At 41.1% G+C, this 24,645-nt stretch overlaps 1 protein-coding gene across 3 annotated transcripts in view; it reads right to left on the minus strand.

The window, feature by feature from the left end:
- Nucleotides 1–11,611: 11,611 nt before the first annotated feature.
- LOC132385079 (platelet-activating factor acetylhydrolase IB subunit alpha2-like) overlaps nucleotides 11,612–24,645 on the minus strand; it is a 34,744-nt gene continuing 21,710 nt past the window's right edge. For all 3 annotated transcript variants that reach the window (XM_059956805.1, XM_059956803.1, XM_059956804.1), the window contains 5 exons: nucleotides 22,454–22,642; nucleotides 18,688–18,777; nucleotides 17,757–17,873; nucleotides 15,998–16,120; nucleotides 11,612–15,875 (listed from right to left, as the gene is read on the minus strand). In XM_059956805.1, coding sequence (XP_059812788.1) covers nucleotides 15,597–15,875; nucleotides 15,998–16,120; nucleotides 17,757–17,873; nucleotides 18,688–18,777; nucleotides 22,454–22,534 — 690 coding nt within the window. In that variant the 5' untranslated portion in view covers nucleotides 22,535–22,642 and the 3' untranslated portion in view covers nucleotides 11,612–15,596. The remainder of the gene's footprint in view (nucleotides 15,876–15,997; nucleotides 16,121–17,756; nucleotides 17,874–18,687; nucleotides 18,778–22,453; nucleotides 22,643–24,645) is intronic.

A 24,645-nucleotide genomic window follows, 5' to 3' on the forward strand; every position in this document is an offset into this window, starting at 1 on the left:
TTGTTGCAACACCACTCAACCAGCTGATCTATCTCACTCCTGTACACCCCATCACCATCTGAAATTCTGCCAACAATAGTTGTGTCATCGACAAATAGCCTTTGAGCTGTCTAGCCACACAGTCGTGGGAGTAGAGAGAGTAGAGCAGTGGGCATGCATTGTTGAGGTGTGTCAGTGTTGATTGTCAGTGAGGCGATGTTATTTCTGATCCGCACTGACTGCTGTCTCCTGGTGAGGATCCAGTTGCAGAGACCCAGGGTTCTGAAGCTTTTTGATTAGAACTGAGGGTATGATTGTGCTGAATGCCAAGCTGTAGTCAATAAACAATAGCCAGACGTAGGTATTACCATTGTCCAGGTGATCCAAAGCAGATTGCATCTGCTGTAGAACTATTGTGATAGGCAAATTGCAGTTGGATTCTCCATGTTTCCAATGTGGGATCATCCACTTCTGCGATTGTTTGTCTCCACAGACAAGCCTGAAGGCACACACTCAGTGATTCAGGAACAGCTTCTTCCCCTCTGTCATCCAATTCCCAAATGGACATTGAACCCTTGGACACTACCTCACTTTTTTTAAAATGCTGTATACACTATTTCTGTTTTTTGCACGTTTTTAATCTCTTTATTATGTGTATACTGTAATTGATTTACTTACTTATTATTTTTTTCTTCTGTTATTATGTATTGCATTGAACAGCTAAGTTAACAAACTTCTCAACACATGCCAGTGATAATAAACCTGATTCCGATTCTAATTTAGTGCAGGGCTACAGCAGTTTTTCTTATGGCTCTTGCCTTGGGTGATTTCTTTTGTTCTGTCCAACAGACTTGTTCAAGCCAGTCCAACCAAGTCATCCAAACAGCAGGCTGGTCCTTCTGCAAACTTGCCATACATAATAAACAGCTTATCTGAGGATGGTCTCAGGTTTAGCAGATCATTAACAGAAACTTGTGTTTATATTCAACTGCTCTGATTAAGTTATCCCATAGCAAGGATCAATTTACTAAATAGTTCACAAAATGGCCACCTCCTTTTCTGTCATCACATGGCAAGAACAAAGACTTTTGTTTCGTCTGTTTCCACCACCCTTGTTTTTATTCCTGTTCGCTGATTTGCAGGTTATTCTTTTTGACAAACAATAGTATTTCATAAATTATTGTATTTCTTTATTTCCCTGTAAATGCCTGCAAGAAAAAAGAATTTCAAGATAGTATATGGTGATACTATATACTACATACTTTGATAATGAATTTATTTTGAACTTTGAGCGTACCTCTGCCTCAGTTCCTCATATAAATGGAAGAAAGGGCCACTGTGGAAATGATCACAGTAACTACCTGGAGCAGAAAACAATGCAATTATACACAGGAGCAGCTGGGATACAGGCTCACTGCAATCCCTTCTTTATATCATCTGCAGCATTCAGCTTTCCTAGTTCAACTTCAGCTCATGTGAAGCACTACCGAACTGACATCCAGCATCAAGGACCACCCCCTCCCTTTCACTACACAGGCCATGTTCTCTTCTCGCTGCTGCCATCAGTACAGGAGCTTTGGGACCCACACCACCAGGTTCAGGAATAGTTATTACCCTACATCCATCAGGCTCTTAAACCAGCATAGACAACTCTTACCTCAACACTGAACTAACTCCACTAACAGGCCCTTCTGGCCCAACAACCCTGTGCCGCCCAATTACACATGTGACCAATTAACCTACTAATCTGTAACTCTTTGGTTACTGCACCATTCTTGTAAATTTCTGCAAACGTACTGTGGAGAGCATTTTGACTGGTTGAGTGTTTTCCATTGAGAGCAGGGGAGATTCAAACAAGAGGACATGAGTTGAGTGTTAAGGGGCAAAAATTTAGGGGTAGCACGAGGGGGAACTTCTTCACTCAGAGAGTGGTAGCTGCGTGGAACGAGCTTCCAGTAGAAGTGGTAGAGGCAGGTTTGATATTGTCATTTAAAGTAAAATTGGGTAGGTATATGGACAGGAAAGAAATGGAGGCTTATGGGCTGAGTGCAGGTCGGTGGGACCAGGTGGGAGTTAGTGTTTGGCATGGACTAGAAGGGCCGAGATGGCCTGTTTCTGTGCTGTAATTGTTATATGGTTATATAAGATAGAGGCAGGAAAGTTGTTTTCACTGGTAGATGAGACTAGAACTAGGGGACATAGCCTCAGGATTCGGGGAGTAGATTTAGGATGGAGATGAGGAGGAACTGCTTTTCCCAGAGAGTGGTGAATCTGTGGAATTCTCTGCCCAATGAAGCAGTGGAGGCTGCCTCAGTAAATATATTTAAAACCATAAGATATAAGAGCAGAAGTAGCCCATTTGGCCCATCGAGTGCTGTCCCAATTCTGCTCACCAGACCTGGAATATCTAGTAGTTAAGTGCCGTCCCTTTTACCTACCACGGGAGTTCTCTGGGGTCGTTTTGGTAACAGTACACATTCCATCTCAGGTCAATGTCAAGCAGGCTTTAGATGATCTGAGCAATGGGATCAACATGCACGAAACAGCGCACCCTAATGCCTTCACCATCATTTTGGGAGATTTTAACCAGGCCAGTCTGAAAAAAATCACTCAACAGATCACTTGCAATGCCAGAGGAAACAACACACTGGACCATTGCTACACCACCATCAAGAATGCCTACTGTGCTATTCCACGCCCTCACTTGGGGAAGTCTGATCACCTGGCTGTACTCCTACTCCCTGAGTACAGGCAGAGACTGAAGACTGCAGCACCAGTAGTGAGGACAAGACGGTTTGGACAAGGGAAGCACAGGAGCGCCTACAGGACTGCTTTGAATTGGTGGACTGGACTGTATTCAGGGATTCATCTTCGAACCTGGATGAGAATACTGTAGTTGTTACCGACTTCATTAAAACCTGTGTGGATGAGTGTGTGCCTACAAAGACTTGCTGTACATTCCCAAACCAAAAGCCGTGGATGAACCAGGAGGTACGTCGTCTGCTGAAGGCTGGATCTGTGGCATTCAAGTCTGGCGACCCAGGCCTGTACCAGAAAACCAGGTATGATTTGCAGAGGGCTATTTCAAGGGTGAAGAGATGATTTCGAACGAGATTGGAGGTGACATCGGATGCATGACAACCCTGGCAGTGTCTGCAAGACATTACTTCCTACAAAGTGAAACCCAATAGTGCTAGGAGCATTGTAAGAAAGGTGGATGAGGTTAAAGCGTGGATTGCTACCTGAAATTATGATGTTGTAGCTATTAGTGAAACATGGTTGCAGGAAGGGTGTGATTGGCAACTAAATATTCCTGGATTTAGTTGCTTCAGATGTGATAGAGTAGGAGGGGCCAGAGGAGGAGGTGTTGCATTGCTTGTCCGAGAAAATCTTATGGCGGTGCTTTGGAAGGATAGATTAGAGAGCTCCTCTAGGGAGGCTATTTGGGTGGAATTGAGGAATGGGAAAGGTGTAGTAACACTGATAGGAGTGTTTTATAGGCCACCTAATGGGGAGCGTGAGTTGGAAAAGCAAATGTGTAAGGAGATAGCAGATATTTGTAGTAAACACAAGGTGGTGATTGTGGGAGATTTTAATTTTCCACACGTAGACTGGGAAGCTCATTCTGTAAAAGGGCTGGATGGTTTAGAGTTTGTGAAATGTGTGCAGGATAGTTTTTTGCAACAATACATAGAAGTACCGACTGGAGATGGGGCAGTGTTGGATCTCCTGTTAGGGAATGCGATAGGTCAGCTGACAGATGTATGTGTTGGGGAGCACTTCGGGTCCAGTGATCACAATAGCATTAGCTTCAATATAATTATGGAGAAGGACAGGACTGGACCTAGAGTTGAGATTTTTGATTGGAGAAAGGCTAACTTTGAGGAGATGCGAAGGGATTTAGAGAGAGTGGATTGGGTCAAGTTGTTTTATGGGAAGGATGTAATAGAGAAATGGAGGTCATTTAAGGGTGAAATTATGAGGGTACAGAATCTTTATGTTCCTGTTAGGTTGAAAGCACCATGGTTTTCAAGGGATATTAGAAACTTGGTTCGGAAAAAGAGGGATGCCTACAATAGATATAGGCAGCATGGAGTAAAGGAATTGCTCGAGGAGTATAAAGAATGTAAAAGGAACCTTAAGAAAGAGATTAGAAAAGCTAAAAGAAGATACGAGGTTGGTTTGGCAAATAGGGTGAAAGTAAATCCGAAAGGTTTCTACAGTTATATTAAAAGCAAGAGGATAGTGAGGGATAAAATTGGTCCCTTAGAGAATCAGGGTGGTCAGCTATGTGTGGAGACGAGGGAGATGGGAGAGATTTTGAATGATTTCTTCTCTTTGGTATTCACTAAGGAGAAGGATATTGAATTGTGTAAGGTGTGGGAAACAAGTAAGGAAGTTATGGAGCCTATGACAATTAAAGAGGTGGAAGTACTGGCACTTTTAAGAAATTTAAAAGTAGATAAATCTCCGGGTCCTGACAGGATATTCCCCAGGACCTTGAGGGAAGTCTGTGTAGAGATAGCAGGAGCTCTGACGGAGATCTTTCAGATGTCATTAGAAACGGGAATTGTGCTGGAGGATTGGCGTATTGCTCATGTGGTTCCATTGTTTAAAAAGGGTTCTAGAAGTAAGCCTAGCAATTATAGACCTGTCAGTTTGACATCAGTGGTGGGTAAATTAATGGAAAGTATTCTTAGAGATAGTATTTATAATTATCTGGATAGACAGGATCTGATTAGGAGTAGCCAGCATGGATTTGTGCGTGGAAGGTCATGTTTGACAAACCTTATTGAATTTTTTGAAGAAGTTACAAGGAATGTTGACGAGGGTAAGGCAGTGGATGTAGTCTATATGGACTTCAGCAAGGCCTTTGACAAAGTTCCACATGGAAGGTTAGTTAAGAAGGTTCAATCGTTAGGTATTATTGCTGGAGTAATAAAATGGATTCAACAGTGGCTAGATGGGAGATGCCAGAGAGTAGTGGTGGATAATTGTTTATTGGGATGGAGGCCGGTGACTAGCGGGGTGCCTCAGGGATCTGTTTTGGGCCCAATGTTGTTTGTAATATCCATAAATGATCTGGATGATGGGGGGTGGTAAATTGGATTAGTAAGTATGCCGATGATACTAAGGTAGGAGGTGTTGTGGATAATGAGGTGGGTTTTCAAAGCTTGCAGGGAGATTTATGCTGGTTAGAAGAATGGGCTGAACGTTGGCAGATGGAGTTTAATGCTGAGAAATGTGAGGTTCTACATTTTGGCAGGAATAATCCAAATAGAACATACAGGGTAAATGGTAGGGCATTGAGGAATGCAGTGGAACAGAGAGATCTAGGAATAACAGTGCGTAGTTCCCTGAAGGTGGAGTCTCATGTAGATAGGGTGGTGAAGAAGGCTTTTGGAACGCTGGCCTTTATAAATCAGAGCATTGAGTACAGAAGTTGGGATGTAATGTTAAAATTGTACAAAGCATTGGTAAGGCCAAATTTGGAATATTGTGTACAGTTCTGGTCACCGAATTATAGGAAAGATATCAATAAATTAGAGAGAGTGCAGAGACGATTTACTAGGATGTTACCTGGGTTTCAGCACTTAAGTTACAGAGAAAGGTTGAACAAGTTAGGTCTCTTTTCATTAGAGTGTAGAAGGTTGAGGGGGGATTTGATTGAGGTATTTAAAATTTTGAGAGGGATAGATAGAGTTGATGTGAATAGGCTGTTTCCATTGAGAGTAGGGGAGATTCAAATGAGAGGACATGATTTGAGAGTTAGGGGGCAGAAGTTTAAGGGAAACACGAGGGGGTATTTCTTTACTCAGAGAATGATAGCTGTGTGGAATGAGCTTCCTGTAGATGTAGTAGAGGCCAGTTCAGTTGTGTCATTTAAGGTAAAATTGGATAGGTATATGGACAGGAAAGGAGTGGAGGGTTATGGGCTGAGTGCGGGTAGGTGGGACTAGGTGAGATTAAGGGTTCGGCACGGACTAGGAGGGCCGAGATGGCCTGTTTCCGTGCTGTGATTGTTATTTGGTTATATGGTTAATAGTATGAATGGCAGTGATGCTTCACTACCAGATGAACTCAACGACTTCTATGCCCGTTTTGAAAGGGAGAGCACAACTACAGCTGTGAAGATCCCTGCTGCACCTGATGACCCTGTGATCTCCGTCTCAGAGGCCGATGTTAGACTGTCTTTAAAGAGAGTGAAGTCTCACAAGGCAGAAGGTCCCAATGGAGTACCTGGTAAGGCTCTGAAATCCTGTGCCAATCAGCTAGCAGTAGTATTCAAGGATATTTTCAACCTCTCACTGCTACGGGCGGAAGTTCCCACTTGCTTCAAAAAGGGAACAATTATATCCGTGCTGAAGAAGAATAATGTGGGCTGCCTTAATGACTATCGCCCGGTAGTACTCACATCGACAGTGATGAAATGCTTTGAGAGGTTGGTCATGACTAGAGTGAATTCCTACCTCAGCAAGGACCTGGACCCACTGCAATTTGCCTATCGTCACAATAGGTCAATAGAGCTGATTGTGGACTTCAGGAAGGGGAAGACGAAGGAACACATACCAATCCTCATAGAGGGATCAGAAGTGGAGTAAGTGAGCAGCTTCAAGTTCCTGGGTGTTAAGATCTCTGAGGATCTAACCTGGTTCCAACATATCGATGTAGTTATAAAGAAGGCTAGACAGCGGCTATACTTTATTAGGAGTTTGAAGAGATTTGGTATGTCAACAAATACACCCAAAAACTTCTATAGATGTACAATGGAGAGCATTCTGACAGGTTGCATCACTGTCTGGTATGGAGGGGCTACTGCACAGGACCGAAAGAAGCTGCAGAGGGTTGTAAATCTAGTCAGCTCCATCTTGGGCACTAGCCTACAAAGTACAGACAGACATACTTTATTGATCCTGAGGGAAATTGGGTTTCGTTACAGCTGCACCAACCAAGAATAGTGAAGAAGTATAGCAATATAAAACCCTAAATAATTAAATAATAATAAGTTAATAGTTGTTACGAACCCCGTAACTGGGTGTCTTACCAGCAAAGATAGGAGTAGCCATTAAAGTCTGATGATACTATTTTTAACAGTATTTATTAGTAAAAATACAGAAAAATAATATCAATGCAAATATACAGATAATATACATCATCAATACTAAACCTAAAAGTGCGGGTATAATAATAATCAATAAGATTATTGATTATTGATTATTGTGGCAATTGTGAGAGAGAGAGAGAGAGAGACTTTCCTTGTTACGATCTTGATCCATATCCGTCCTTTAGCTAGACCATTCTGTGGAGGACTCGTCACCCTCAGGCAAGGGTGGACACACACACAAGCCCCCACCGGTCTCGCAGCGTCTCTCCTGGTGCATCTGAGGGGTGTTCCCCAGACCCTACTTTTTCCCCACTCACGGGGTCTCAGATGTCAATCAGGTTGGGATAATGCAATCCTTCAACCAGACCACTCTGGCTGCCAAATGAGGGGTTTCAATGAATAGAACAGTACTCAATACACAATTCCGTCTCCAAGAGACAATAGCAGTAATCTCTCTCTTTGTCAATAGGAGACATTCCACCTTGTGTATTCTGCGTTGTCTATAACAACTGCCTTTGCTGTGATCCTGTGTGTCTCTCATTACTGACATGCTGTGTATCTCTCTCATTTCCTGGGTATCAGACCCAAAATAATAGTGATTTTGCGATTCTCAAAAAGGGGGGGACTTTGCTCCCTTCATTTCTAAGACCAAGTGGAAATAAGTCCAGGACCAGCCTATTGGCTCAGGGTGTCTGACACTCCAAGGGAGGAGTTGTAAAGTTTGATGGCCACAGGTAGGAATGACTTCCTATGACGCTCAGTGCTACATCTCGGTGGAATGAGTCTCTGGCTGAATGTACTCCTGTGCCTAACCGGTACATTATGGAGTGGATGGGAGTCATTGTCCAAGATGGCATGCAACTTGGACAGCATCCTCTTTTCAGACACCACTGTCAGAGAGTCCAGTTCCACCCCCACAACATCACTGGCCTTACGAATCAGTTTGTTGATTCTGTTGGTGTCTGCTACCCTCAGCCTGCTGCCCCAGCACACAACAGTAAACATGATAGCACTGGCCACCACAGACTCGTAGAACATCCTCAGCATCGTCCGGCAGATGTTAAAGGACCTCAGTCTCCTCAGGAAGTAGAGACGGCTCTGACCCTTCTTGTAGACAATCTCAGTGTTCTTTGACCAGTCCAGTTTATTGTCCATTCGTATCCCCAGGTATTTGTAATCCTCCACCATGTCCACACTGACCCCTTGGATGGAAACGGGGGTCACCAGTGCCTTAGCCATCCTCAGGTCCACCACCAGCTCCTTAGTCTTTTTCACATTAAGCTGCTGATGATTCTGCTCGCACCATGTGACAAAGTTTCCCACCGTAGCCCTGTACTCAGCCTCATCTCCCTTGCTGATGCATCCAACTATGGCCGAGTCATCAGAAAACTTCTGAAGATGGCAAGACTCTGTGCAGTAGTTGGAGTCCGATGTGTCGATGGTGAAGAGAAAGGGAGACAGGACAGTCCCCTGTGGAGCCCCAGTGCTGCTGACCACTCTGTCTGACACACAGTGTTGCAAGCGCATGTACAGTGGTCTGCCAGTCAGGTGATCAATAATCCATAACACCAGGGAAGCATCCACCTGCATCACTGTCAGCTTCTTACCCAGCAGAGCGGGGCAGAACATGGTGTTGAATGCACTGAAGAAGTCAAAAAACATGACCCTCACAGTGGTCGCCGGCTTGTCCAGGTGGGCGTAGACACGGTTCAGCAGGTAGACGATGGCATCCTCAACTCCTAGTCGGGGCTGATAGGCGAACTGGAGGGGATCTAAGTGTGACCTAACAATAGGCCGGAGCTGCTCTAGAACAAGTCTCTCCAAGGTCTTCATGATATGGGAGGTCAATGCAGAGGGTTGTAAATCTAGTTAGCTCCATCCTAGGTACTAACCTACTAAGTACCCAGGACATCTTCAAGGAGCAGCGTCCATTACTAAGAACCTCCAGCACCTAGGGCATGCCCTTTTCTCACTGTTACCATCAGGTAGGAAGTACAGAGGCCTGAAGGCACACACTCAGTGATTCAGGAACGGCTTCTTCCCCTCCACCATCCATTTCCTAAATGAACATTGAACCCTTGGATACTAACTCACTTTTTTAAAAATATGTAGTATTTCTGTTTTTTGCAGTTTTAATCTATTCAATATATGTAACCTGTCTTTCCAATATTTCTCCAAAAATGAACAAGACCAAAACATATGAGTTAAAGACACAATTTCAGATTGACATCTATCACAAATAGGACTAATATGAGAGTAAAAATAAGCTAATTTATCCTTGGACATATGGGCCCTATGTACGACCTTAAATTGTATTAATGAATGTTTGGCACATATCGATGATGTATTAACAAATTGAAGAATTCTATCCCAATTCTCACTAGAAATAATAAGGCTAAGCTCTCTTTCCCAATCCTTTTTGGTCTTATAAAGAGGCTCTGAATGTATCTTCATAATTATATTATAAAGTTTTGAAATAAGCCCTTTTTGAAAAGGGTCTAATTCAAATAAACTCTCCAAAATATCTGAAGGCACAAAATTTGGAAACGTAGGGAGTACAGAACTTAAAAAATGTCTAATCTGTAAATATCTAAAAAAATATTTTTGATATTATTTCTGCGGTTTTGAATATTGATTTACAACCTCATCCTATTACTGCAATTTTTGGTTTACCAATCTTAGACTCACTGCATTTATCTTCTTCTGCCCGTCGAATGATTGCATTTCTAACTCTGATGGCTAGAAGATCTATATTGTTGAATTGGAAGGAAATTAATCCTCCCACTGTATTTAATTGGTTCTCTCAAACTATGTTATGTTTAAATTTAGAAAAAATTAGAAGTGGTGTTTTTGAGACTTCTATTAAATTTGAAAAGTTATGGAGACCATTTATTCAACATTTTCATATGATGTAATATGACCCTGTGCCAAGTTCATTTGATTTCCCAGCTTTTAGCTTATGTATGTTGAGAGGACCGGAAGTGACAGCATTGATGAATATTTATTTTTGTGAGATATTATAAACAGCCCCCTTTTTTTCGCTTCTTTTTTCTTCTATATTAGTTATTAGATTAGTAGATTAGCTAGTTTTGCATTATATATATATATATATTTTATTTTTCTTTCTTTTTTCTGTTTTTTTATATCATATATTATGAAATATTTAGACTTACCATGTTCATACATTTATTGTATGGCTTATGTCTTGGTAAACTCATTTATATTGTAACTATTATGTATGTTTTTTTTCATATGTAATGGAATTTGTATGTTTGTAATTTCTTTATCAATATATCATTTGTATTCTGGCCATATTACTACTACTAATAAAAAGATTTAGAAAGAATATATGTAAACTGTAATTGATTTAGTTATGATGATTATTTTATTTTTTTCTTCTATATTATGTATTGCATTGAACTGTTGCCAAATGTTAACAAATGTTAACAAATTTCACATCACATGCTGGTGATAATAAACCTGATTCTGATATAAGATTCCTCCTCACCTCTGTTCTAAAGGGTCACCCCTCAATTTTGAGGCTGTGCCCTCTAGTTCTGGATATCCCCACCAGAGGTAACATCCTCTCCACATTCACCTTATTTAGCCCTTTCAACATTTGGCAGGTTTCAATGAGGACCCCCCCCCCCCCATTCTCCTAAATTCCAGTGAGTACAGGCCCAAAGCTGCAAAATGTGCCTCATATATTAACCACTTCATTCACAGAACCATCCTCGTGAACCTCCTTTGGACTCTCTCCAATGACAACACATCCTTTCTGAGATATGGGGCCCAAAACTGTTGACAATACTCCAAATGCAGCCTGACTAGTATCTTATAAAGGCTCAGCATTATCTCCTTGCTTTTATATTCTATTCCCCTTGAAAGGTTCTGGATGTGAAAGGTTAAGGAGAGAAGGAATGGGGTTGAGAGGAAAAAATAGATCAGCCATGAAATGACAGCAAACTTAATGGGCCAAATGGCCTAATTGTATTTCTACATCTTATGGTCTTAAGAAACGCTTTGTTAATGGCAACTGTTAACATAGATTTACCATGATCTACATGTCCAATTGTCCCAATGCCCATTTTTTGCTTTCCTCGCTGGTACATTTTCTTAGCTGTGGCTGCCCGAGTCCTTGAAAAGCAGAGTAACGAAGGTGCAGGGAGCAAGGAGGGTAGGCGCTCTCACTGCCAGTTAAACCTGCAAAAAAACTGTCTGTATGGACAACAACCTTCATTGTGTTTTATGTTGCAGAGACAATGGCACTGGGGGAATGGGTGTGTGCTTCAAGGATGGAACGAAACTAATGCAGGAAAGCAGCCTCCATCATCCAGACCATGCTCTCTTCTCGTTACTTCCATCAAGGAGGTACAAGAGCCTCAGGATGCACACTACCAGGTTCAGGAAGTTACAACCCCTCAACCATCAGGCTCTTGAACCAAAGGTGATAACTTCATTTGCCCCATCATTGAACTGTTCCCACAATCAACAGACTCACTTTCAAGGACTCTTCATCTCATGCTCTTGATATTTATTGCTTATTTTTGTATTTATTGTGAATACCCACAAGAAAATGAATCTCAGTGTTGTATATGATGACATACATGCAGCTGAATAATAAATTAACTGAGGGTCTGTGCACATTTTAATGGATCATTAATGATGTAGCTCGTTTCTCCAGTCAATAGAACTGAGCACAGTGGTGCAGAGTTCAGTGACACATAATTGTTCATCAATGCAGAAAATTGAGATTATCTCTCTATTACACATCAGGAACAACTGAAAAGTTTTAAACTATTTTTAATATTACAGTACATTAAAGCATAAATTACAGTACATTTAAGCACAACACATCACTGCTCAGATATCTGATGACAGTTACACATTCGTGTTTATTAATTAAGTTTATATACTACCATTCCCAAGTCACCCAAACAAGACACAAATAGTACTGTACGCTTTCTTCACTCCTGGATATATTTGTCTACAGCACGGTTTTATCAAGCGTTACTATACAACGTGTTTCTGGAAGCATAATTTTATGCTGCGATCATACATGCCGATAGGAAAATATGAGGATGGAGGGAACATTTGAGGATTTATTTTTCCCAATCCATGTAGTGTGCCGACAGTTGACAAGACATGGTCCCATGTTTTAGAAATCCCTTCATAATCATACATTTAAAAAATAATGTAGCTTCATTTTTGATGAGGGTAGGAAGAGGAGTAAGATACCTTGTGACTTGAGCAGAAACAAACATTTCTCGCACACAAAAGACATTCACCTGTACTTTGAGCTTCTGGTTTCACACAATGTACTTCACAATTAATTCATTATTACCTGAATTCAAGTTAGAGAATTTGGATGTGTATGCAGTGAGACATCAACTGCAGGACTGTGGACCAAGTATTTGGAAGGTGTGATTAGGTAGGGATACAATGGGCTGAATGGCCTCCTGTTGCAAATATAGGAGACAACACAATGACCGGGAGGGAAGCAAGTGTGAAAATCCCTGATAATTTCAAGATAAGGATTTCAGATGATATTGTAAAGTCAAAGCAGTTTCTTACCAAGTTGTAGGGTAAGTGAGGAAATACATTTTAAACTATTTTAAAGTAAATGGACAGTTATAAAGTACAGGCAGCTGCTGCACTACGCCTCTTGCTCAGCCTTCACACACACAAGATTCACAGATAACCCAACATCCAATTCAGAAAAATAAACTGTGAGTTGGAATAGAATGCCTTTCACTAAAGTGACTCTCTACTAGCCCCCACTGTTCAGCTGGAATATTCAGGTTGAGGAAGTTGCCGGATAATTTTCTCTTTAGAATTCTGGGTAGATGCCACAACAGAGCACAATTCTTCTTCCTCTCTGCAACACTAATCCATCTTGTCCCTTAACCAAATATTTTATACATGAGAATGTGGTGCCCAAAATGGCATAATTTGCCAGAATAAAGTTAACAGATATCACTACAAATCAATTCTTTTCGATGTAATTAATCTCTTAAATGGAAATCAAAATTACTGCATTCCAGGTAACTATAAAGTTGGCTTCTGGTGAATCTTTAATTGAAAAGAAGTTTACTTATTACAGTCTACTTTCCTGTATAAGTGAAGCATTTAAGTGAAGTTTTTATTCAAACATTGGTCTGCATGTGTTTGTCTTCTCCCAAGATTCTGACACCCCCTCCCTTTATAAGCAAATCCTGACCACCTGAGCAAATGATAGCCATCACTCTGCTTGGTCCAGATCCTGTGGTATCAGTCCCCTTCAAATGTGTAAACATTTCCAAAGGTGTTGAACACAGGTGTAAGATAAACTCCACTGTGAGTACCCACTGCCAAAATCTGTTTATTACAACTCCATAACCAAATAAACCAGCAAACTGAAAGGGGTTGGAAGTAAAATATAAGAATACCATTACTGCAGGCATTTTCAGATGCACTTGGACATCTATTTTATGCAGCATTAATGGAGTAACCAGCCAATGCTAATACTTGATAACTTATACACTTCAAGGTGGAGTGGTGTAGTTAGGTCCTGGGAGAGCTGAGTCTCTGCAACATCATAAAGAATCCTGCAATCAATGCCTTGCAGCATTCTGCAGTCCTTCAGCCATGTTCATCTGGTTACAAACAATGATTTCAATCATTTAAATAAATGGACAATCTAAGAACTTTTCATAAATTCAAAAAAACTGGTTGTTGTGAAAAAATTAAACTAGCATAGGATCACTGGTTTTATGACCACTGTATTGACAGTGGAAACAGTGCTGCTTTAGACAGTAATTAATTTCTTCTTGAACATCTCAGCATTTCAGCATATTTGGGTTGAATTTCAGATTTGTAACAAAAATTGCCCCTGAATTGTCAACACCTAACTTCAAATGGGAGCACTCATACATCTAGAGACTGGTCAATATCTCATCAAGAGTCAACTAATTAAAATGTTGCTCAATTAAAGTTCAGAGTGAATGGTGAGTCAGTAACTAACAGATTAGCAAAGTCACAGTACAGTAAAGAGAAGGTAGAGTTAGTGTTGAGAGCGCCCAGCTTGTATCTATGAACAATGTAACACAACTGTAACAGCTTGCTGCTTAGAATAGGGAATGGATTCAGACTGAACAACAGACTACAGTTCAATAACTGCCTGTCAAGTAAAACGCTGAGGAATATTCTCTTACACTGTCTTTCCAACCACCTCAAAATCCTTGCAGCTGCCATCTCTACCTCGCCTTGTGTCTCCTTACCTACTGAGATTACCTGGCCACCTGGTTTCAGCAGAGATCTAGGAACAAAGGGCCCATATTTTGTTTTGCATTACTCAGGGTATGTGAATGCTGCCTAATGGATTGAAGGGGCCCATTGGTGAAGGGCATACTGGCCAAGGAAAATTTCTCACCTTCAAAAGGATGGGTTTTGATTGCAATATTTCCTGAGACCTGTTTTTTGTTCAACAAATTCCAGATTTATTTAATTACTTTAATTTAGCTGTCACAGTGGGATTTGAACTTGTGCCTCTGGACTGATGATCGAGTAATGTAACCACTACATTCCAGTGCTCTCTACCTGTATTCTTGGAAAGAGCAGTGATGGAGTGAAATGGGATTAAACTAAAAAAGTTCCAAAATCAGGCCATACTTGCACCTATAAACAGGCCTCATATAATTCCAACTATAATGCAAGATGCTCCAGAACCTTTCAATCATTTGCACATAGAACCCCTCCCCCCAGCGTTGTAAACCATGGCCCCTCCTTGTACCATTGCTCAGACTGAACCCAGGCAAATGCCATGAATTCAGCATGTCGGCAAGAATGATAAGAATTTATTTTCCCTCAGAAGGGTCAAAGCCTAAATTACTCAAAATTCTCTCTTCTCCCATTAATCTGGGAGAAGGAAATAAAAAAAAAGGAAAAGGAAATAAAGTTGCTCAGTGTCATTTTGCATGACATGACTGAGGCAACATCCAAAGTGGTGAGGTTGACTTGTGTATTCCACTCACTACCACTAGAGGTCTTCTGACCCCACAAGGCAATGTCAATTATTGAAATCCAGCTGTGCAAAAATCCCTACAAGGGGCAGAGACAGGATGCCTGGACTATACCAAAAAATATTTTAACTACTCTGGTTGCACTATGTTTAAAAGAGTTGTCTGTATGCAAGCCCATTAATTCAAGTCAGCTCTAAAATTAATGAGAGGAATGAGTGTTTATTCCTAATATATGCAAACAACTGGCCAATTACAGCAGACGCACACCATATTTAACAGGAAAGACATTCTGTCCAATCACTGTGAAAGAACAATGTTTATATTAGCTGTACTGTGGCAGAAAGAATGGACTGCTTTGCTGTGGAAAATTAATGCATCCAATTTGGTAAGAATCCTACAATTCATGATACAAAGGTGCCTTTACTTGGGTGTGCCAGGCAAGACTGTTGCAGGATTCTATAAATGGCTCCTCTCAGATCCTAGTGAGGACAGGTAACGGGGTTTATTACTGATCACGCCAGGATGGCTTGCTTTTCCTCCGGTGTCTCCTCCAGCAGCTGAACCAGCAGTTCATAGACAGGTTTGCAGACTTTGGCATAGCCAATCTGGGTGAGGTGTAAGTAATCAAACATGTCATGGTGGGAAATGGTGCCGTCCGAGTGCACAAAGTCGGCGTCGACGTTCAGGAACTGCATTTTGGGGAATCTCACCAGGGACCTCTTCAGCAACCTGTTGACTTGTGCATTCTTCTCTCGCAGTGGGTTGGGCTTCTCTCCTCGAGGCAGCAGACTCTGATAGAGGACATCACCACAAAAGAGGCATTTAGACAGTATGTAGCCATCCCACTTGACCAGTTTAACCAAAGCAGAAGAACAGCAGGTTTTGTACAGGAAGAGAAGAAACACACGCTTACCAAAACCACCACTTTAGCCTGAGGCTGCCGTGCATTAACGAGATGAATGATGGCCTCAATCCCACCGACCACCTCCTCAGCCGTGTGCTCGTGATTGTTGGTCCCCACCCACAGGACAATCACCTGGAAGCAGTTTGAATTTGGATTAGTTGTATTTGACATAGACTCAGCAGGCACTTTATTAAGCATACTTGTACACTAAATATCTAATCAGCCAAAAGGTTCAGTTGTTGTTCAGACCAAACATCAGAATGGGGAAGAAATATGATAAGTGGCTTCGACTGTGGAATGATTGTTGGTGCCAGATGGGGTGGTTTGAGTACCTCAGAAACTGCTGATCTCCTGGGATTTTTACACACAACAGTCTCTAGAGTTTACAGAGAATGGTGCGAAAGACATCCAGTGAGTGACAGTTCTGTGGGTGAAAACACCTCGTTAATGAGAGAGGTCAGAGGAGAATGGCCAGACTGGTTCAAGCTGACAGGAAGGTGACAGTAACTCAAATAACCACAAGTTATAACAGTGGTGTGCAGAAGAACATCTCTGAAAGCACAGCATTTTGAACCGTGAAGTGGATGGAATACAGGAGAAGGCTACGAACACTCAGTGCCCACTTCATTCAGTAGAGGAAATACTGAGTGTACATTATAATAATCTCAACAACCCCAAAATCCAAATATAGAGCAAACTTATTTATCTGATACTTAGTATGTTATTGTCACAGAGTCATAGAAAACTACAACACAGAAACAGGTCCTTTGGCCCATCTACTCCATGCCAAACAGTTAATCTGCTTGGTCCCATTGACCAACACCTGGACCATAGTCCTCCACACCCCTCCCATCCATGTTACATCCAAATTTGTCTTAAAATGTTGAAACTGATACATACCAATGGTGAAAAGCTTTTATTTGCATACCATGCAGACAGAGCATCCTGTACTTAAGTACATCAAGATGTTATAAAAGGAATCAATAATAGAACACCGAATATACAGGATACAGACTTCACAAGTAATGCCAGTATTTACTGTCCATTCCTAATTGAGGAGGCAGTTATGAATCAACCACAGTGGACAGCTACATTGATAGGAAAGGGCAGTGTGGAAACAGTGGTTAGCGTAATGCTTTACAGTGTCAGCAATCACCGATTGGTGTTCTATTCCCACTGCTATCTGTAAGGAGTTTGTACATTTTCCCTGTGACCATGTGGGTTTCTTCCCAAATTCTAAAATCAAGTACAGTTAGGTTTGGGAAGTTGTGGGCATGCATGTTGGCACTGGATGCATGGTACCACCTATGGGCTGCACCCAGCACATCCTCAGAGTGTTGACACAAAACAATGTATGTTTTGGTGTACGTTTGACAAAATAAAGCTAACCTTTAAAAAGGTTGAGATGGATATGGGTCAAACACAACTCCCTCAGTTGGGGATCTTGGTCAGTACGGATGAGTTGGACCAAAGGGCTTGTTTCTATGCTGTATCGTGTCACCGGGTTCGAAGGATATGGACCAAACATACGCAAACAGTGGCAATCTTGGTGGGCATGGTGCAATAGAGCCAAAAGCCCCATTTCCGCGATGTGTACCTCTGTGACTTCACAGAGATTAGCACAAGAGACTAAAGTTTGCAAAGCAGCAGCTTGGAGAATGCATTTTTCAAGCAGTCATTAAGCTCAAAAGTTGTTAAACACTTTAATATAATTCCATGAGCTTCCAGGTGGGTTTGAACTGGTTGGGATTATTTCTCTCCCCCTTACCTTAGGTTTAATGTTTTCCAATTCTCCGTTCTCCAGCCTCCACAGAACATGCCTTGTGGTATCTCCACCAATGCCAAAGTTAAGGGCATGAAGTGGTGAGAACAGCTCCCTCCAGATCTATTGCAACAGACAGAGAGCACAGCAGTTCAATCTGCTGGTTTGTGGATCAACTTAAATGCATGTCATGTCAGACAAGAGCTGAGAAAGTCTGACTTATTTGAAACAAAGTCAGCAGGATGTACCACTAAAACGGTGCTTAAACTTCTGTTCTCTTAGAAATGGAAATAGCGTCATAAAGCACTATTTATGAAAAAGGCTCTTCAGCCCATCTGGTTCATGACAAACATTTTCTGCCTAGTCACAATGACCAGCACCTGGATCATACCATACCCTTCCCATCCATCTTTCAATCTACTTTTGTTGCAACTGAAATGGCACCCACCACTTCCACTGGTACCTTGATTCACATTTGCACTACCCTCAATGAAAAATACTAGAATAAAAGTACAAATATTGCACTAAAAAGAAATACTCAGCATGCCAGGCACTATCCATGGACAGAGTAAAAGAGTCAACTTGCAGGTCAATCGTTTTTCATATCAAATAGATACACAAAATATTGGCTATTTCTATCTCCAAAGATACTGCCTAACATGCTGAAATTACAAGCATTTTTTTTGATGTTGGACTTCCCACACCTGCTGCATTTTATTTTGGGTCTGTTGAAACTCATTTGAGATGTACACCTTCTGCTCAAATCCAAAATTGCAACCCTGTTCTGTCTGCTGTATTTGTTAAAATACTGCCCGAAGAAGTTCTCCTGAATGAACTGGGTTGAGAAGTAGCAGATGGGAGCACACAGCCTCATGCACATGTCAGACTACACTTTGGACTACATTCTCGGGATGGGTGGCAGAGTGGAGATACACACCTCGTATTGCTGTAACAGCTGTACCATGGAGTCCCCCACAAACAGAACATCTGGCTCCTTGTCCTTGCAGTCCAAGACAAATCGACTGTGCTGCAATTGGAAACAAACTCTCTGAAATCGCAACACCAACATAAAGGCTTTAAAATTATCTTCAAATCAAGTACCCATTTAGAAGAGAGGTTAATTCACTAAGTCCTCAGCTGCACAAGGCCAAGGGTGCTGTAAGAAAATAAGAGTAAGCAGAAGACCTCTTGGTCCCCTCATCAGTCCAGACATTCAACACAATCATGATTGATTTGTTTACCTATGCTGCAAGCATTTTGAATTATATTTTATTAACATATTTATTGTGGGGACGTCACGTGATGACATAAGGTCGAGACGTTGGGATTCCAGCTCCCTCACAAAAAGTAATGAAATAAGGTTTAAATGAAGAAGAGTTAACAAATATCTATTAGAAACTACTTATAAGTAACTCAGGATTATCTTTTGATATGGCTCCTAAACTGAAACAGAAGAAAGTTACTACTTCGAAGACTGCGCAAATCAGCGGGGAAAAAGGCCTAGCCGTCTTGGCAAAGCCTCGGACTCAAGTTGGATCTTCTCCCGACGAAGTGCATGGCACTTCTGATGTTGCGGGAAAAGAAGTTGCAGCAATGTCGGTGGTCTCTAAGAAGAAACGGCAAGAACAACGCATGTGCGAAAGTATGCATGAACAGATGTTAACAAAAAATACAAGCTTTAACTATGGTTGGAAGTGAAATTGAAAGTGAGTTGGAAGTTGAAACAGACTTTGGGAAAACCAGAAGAAAAAGAAGGAAGAAATTGAAGGAGATAAAAGATATCTTGATATTTATAATCAATGAATTAAAAGTTATAAGAACAGATATGGTGAATGAATTTAAAGCTATAAGAACAGATATGGCGAATGAATTTAAAGCTATAAGAACAGATATAAGAAGCATACAGAATACACTTGATAATGTGGTGGAAGAACAAAAGAAGATGGATAATAAAGTTAAAGAGATGGAAGTAAAAATAGAAGAAAACACGGAAAGAATAGAAAAGATAGAATACGATAAGCTTGCCTGGACAGCAGAAAGAAAACGGATGATGGAAAAAATGGATGCGCTTGAGAATTCTAGTAGACGAAATAATATTAAAATTGTTGGTCTTATGGAAGGTACAGAGGGAGAAAATACAATAAAATTCTTTCAAAAATGGATTCCGGAAATTTTGGAAATGAAAGAAGGAAGTCAAGTAATTGAAATTGAAAGAGCACACAGAGCTTTAAGACCACGACCTCAACAAGATCAAAATCCGAGATCAATTTTGATAAAACGTTTAAGGTACCAAGATAAAGAAATGATCTTGAAGGCAGCTACTCAAGGTGCTAAAAAGAGAAATGGGCCATTGATAGTAGAAGGGAAAAGAGTTTTTTTTTATCCAGACATAAGTTACGATCTTCTGAAGAGGCGGAAGGAATTTAATCCAGTGAAAAAATCTTTATGGGAAAAGGGCTATAAATTTTTATTGAGTTATCCAGCAAAATTGATAATTTTCCTGGATAATGGAGAAAGAAGATTCTTCATTAACTACCGGAAAGCGGAGGAATTTGTACAAGAATTACCTGATGCCCATGAAGAGGAGTAAAGAATTATAGAAATGAAATGGACTAATGATGAAGACTGAAATAAGTTTGGACCTGATGGACATTTATAAGAAAAAAAACGGTTGAGGAGTATTAATTGAGAGTAGAGACATTAATCATTATTATTTTTTTTTCTTTTCTTTATTGATATATTTTTCTTTTTTTTGCAGGGGAGCTGGGGGAGCTCCTGATCGACAGCTGCGAGTTTCACGTGTATAATCATGGTGATTGCCATGACCCGTAAAATGGGGGGGGGGGGGGTAATGTTGTGTTCTTTTTATTCGCAACATCAGTGGGGGGGTATTTTGTTTTTTTTTCTTATGTGTTAGTTATCTTTTTTCTATTTTTCTTCTTCTTCTTTGCTTGGATGATTGGAGAGAGACTCAGTGCAACATGGGGAATTTTAAAGAATTCCCAAGGTACTATGAATGATTAATTTACTTAATGTATTAAGTTTTAATGTTAATGGAATTAATAGACCTGTGAAAAGAAAAAGAGTTTTAAAATATATTAAGAAAATGAAAGGAGATATAGTTTTTTTTACAAGAAACACATTTAACAGAAACAGAACATAAGAAATTAAAGAGAGATTGGGTTACAAAAGATAGGATTAAATACATAGGTCCTTTGAAGATAAAATTATAGTAGTTGGGGAAAGTAAAAAATAAATATCAAAATTATTTTGAACTCCATGGAGCGTGTGGGGATTCTCCGATATCCAGGCAATCTTTTTCTTCTTTCTTTCTTTAGATAAGGGTTAAGGGGAGGGGGGAGGGCTAATATTATCTTTCTTACTATTTTACTATTACGCTTATTCTTTGTAATTTCTAAAATTTAATAAATAAATATTAAAAACATACTTATTGCAATATTTTATTTTATGTGCTGTCTGTGATATACGTATTGTGGGTGCACTGTGGTCCAGAGGAACATTGTTTCATTTGTTTATCATCAGATGATGATAAACTTGAACATGAATTTAAAACACGATCCTGAAGATGCTGGAAATCCTGAGCCCCACACACATACACAAAGTGTGGAGGAACTCAGCAGGTCAGAAAGCATTTATGGAGGAAAATAAATAGTCTACATTTCAAATAGACACCCTTCATCAGGTCTCATCAATCTTGGCCCAAAACATCAACCATTCATTTATTTCCACAGATGCTGCCAGACCTGCTGAGATCCCCTAGTATTTTGTGTGTTACTTATTGCAGATCTATTCATTTTCCATTCCTTATTCTCCCTGATTCCTTTAATATTCAGAAAGTTTTCAATCTCTGATCTGAATGAACTCAGTGACTGGGGCAGCGAAGAACACATACAAGTGAAGAAATTTCTCCATGTGGACTGAAATGGGCTGCTCCCTATTTTATCAGGGACTCTTGGTTCTTGACCTGCTACTCGGGAAAATCCCTCCTTGCATCTGCCTTACACATACACCCAAGGGAAATAATGACTTTCAAAGGTTGGAGCATATTTTTTCTTTAGACAGAGAGTGGTGAATGGTTGTCACAGACAATGAGTGTGGAATTCATTGCCACAGACAGCTGTGGAGGCCAAGGCATTGAGTACATTTAAAACAGAGGTTGATAGGTTCTTGATTAGTCAGGGTGTCAAAGGTTACAGGGAGAAGTCAAGAGAATGGGGTTGAGAAGGATAATAAATCAACCATGATGGAACAGACCTGATGGACCGAATGGCCTAATTTGCTCCTATGCCTTGTGGTTTTATAATCCAATTGATACAAAAACCAAAAGCAAAAGGTCCCTTTAGCCAGTCAAAATCCATTATTCCCCTAACAGTATCTAACCAAAAATGAGCAAAAAACCTCTGGAGGTTTGGCAAATTTATGAGAGGAGTTATGGGGAACTACAGCCAATAGATAAGATCTGATCTCCTTAATCTGCAAGTTTGAGTAAGTGAGAGACCCAATAGGGCAAAGAAGCAGCAGAAGGTCAAATTGAATGGAAGAACAGGGTTCAAGGCTGAATTGCCTACCCCCACTCCATTCCTACAGCTGACTAAGCATTCCAAAGAATGACTTGTGTGGTCGACAGACTGAGCTCCATTCAAAGTCCCACCTGTCCATGGAAAGGGGATAGCCATCCTTACCAATGATTTCCAACGACCATCTCCCTGCACGTCCTCTGCACAGAGAGGTACAGCGGCCGAGTTAAATTCCTCCTGACTCATTGTCTCCCTGGTGAGAAAGACCAGGAGTGAGGCTGGGAGTTGAAGCTTTGGTGAGGAACCAGCACTCAGAAGTCCCTGTAGAGTTGGTGCTGCTCAGTTACAAACAACCTGAAAAACGGGACAAGATGTAAATATTAAAATGAGATTCAGATAGGAATCACACATAAAATGCTGGAGGAACTCAGCAGGTCATGTTTGACAAATCTTATTGAATTTTTTGAAGAGGTTATCAGGAAAGTTGACGAGGGTAAAGCAGTGGCTGTTGTCTATATGGACTTCAGTAAGGCCTCTGACAAGGTTCCGCACAGAAGGTTAATTAGGAAGATTCAATCGTTAGATATTAATATTGAAGTAGTAAAATGGATTCAACAGTGGCTGGATGGGAGATGCCAGAGAGTAGTGGTGGATAACTGTTTGTCAGGTTGGAGGCCGGTGACTAGTGGTATGCCTCAGGAATCTGTACTGGGTCCAATGTTGTTTATCATATACATTAATGATTTGGATGATGGGGTGGTAAATTAGATTAGTAAGTATGCAGATGATACTAAGGTAGGTGGCGTTGTGGATGATGAAGTAGGTTTTCAAAGTTTGCAGAGAGATTTAGACCAGTTAGAAGAGTGGGCTGAAAGATGGCAGATAGAGTTTAATGCTGATAAGTGTGAGGTGCTACATTTTGGTAGGAATAATCCAAATAGGACATACATGGTAAATGGTAGGGCATTGAAGAATGCAGTAGAACAGAGTGATCTAGGAATAATGGTGCATAGTTCCCTGAAGGTGGAATCTCATGTGGATAGGATGGTGAAGAAAGCTTTTGGTATGCTGGCCTTTATAAATCAGAGCATTGAGTATAGGAGTTGGGATGTAATGTTAAAATTGTGCAAGGCATTGGTAAGGCCAAATTTGGAGTATTGTGTACAGTTCTGGTCACCAAATTATAGGATAGATGTCAACAAAATAGAGAGAGTACAGAGAAGATTTACTAGAATGTTACCTGGGTTTCAGCACCTAAGTTACAGGGAAAGGCTGAACAAGTTAGGTCTTTATTCTTTGGCGTATAGAAGGTTGAGGGAGGACTTGATAGAGGTATTTAAAATAATGAGGGGGATTGATCGAGTTGAGGTGGATAGGCTTTTTCCATTGAGAGCAGGGGAGATTCAAACAAGAGGACATGAGTTGAGAGTTAGGGGGCAAAAGTTTAAGGGTAACACGAGGGGGAATTTCTTTACTCAAAGAGTGGTAGCTGTGTGGAATGAGCTTCCAGTAGAAGTGGTAGAGGCAGGTTCAGTATTGTCATTTAAAGTAAAATTGGAAAGGTACATGGACAGGAAAGGAATGAATGGTTATGGGCTGAGTGCGGGCCAGTGGGACTAGGTGAGAGTAAGCGTCAGCACGGACTAGAAGGGCCGAGATGGCCTGTTTCTGTGCTGTAATTGTTATATGGTCAGGCAGCATTTATGGAAAAGAGTAAACAGGCCGAGAACCCTTCATCAGGACTGGAAAGGAAGAGGGCATCTGGTTTCTTCTCCCTTCCTTTCCAGTCCTGATGAAGGGTCTCAACCCAAAATGTCAACTGTTTACTCTGGAGATTGTCATCTCCAGAAGTCTCTCTGGTGCGTGTTTGGTATGCAGCCAACAATTATATTGTTTGCAAACATGAGGAAATCTGCAGATGCTGGAAATTCAAGCCACACACACAAAATGCTTGGGAAATGCAGCAGGCCAGGCAGCATCTATAGGAAGAAGTACAGTTGACGTTTCGGACCGAGACCCTTCGTCAGGACTAACTGAAAGAAGAGATAGCAAGAGATTTGAATGTAGGAAGGGGAGGGGAGATCCGAAATGATAGAAGACAGGAGGGGGTGGGGTGAAGCTAAGAGCTGGAAAGTTGATTTGTAAAAGGGATACACAGCTGGAGAAGGGGGAGGATCATGGGATGGGAGGCCTGGGAAGAAAGGGGGAGGGGAGAACCAGAGGGAGATGGAGCACACGCAAGGAGTGATTGGGAGAGAGGCAGAGAGAGAGAAAAAGTAGGGGGGGGAGGGGGAGGGGGAGGGGGAGGGGGAGGGGGAGGGGGAGGGGGAGGGGGAGGGGGAGGGGGAGGGGGAGGG

Source organism: Hypanus sabinus, chromosome X2, assembly GCF_030144855.1.
Source record: "Hypanus sabinus isolate sHypSab1 chromosome X2, sHypSab1.hap1, whole genome shotgun sequence".
Classification (NCBI taxonomy): domain Eukaryota; kingdom Metazoa; phylum Chordata; class Chondrichthyes; order Myliobatiformes; family Dasyatidae; genus Hypanus; species Hypanus sabinus.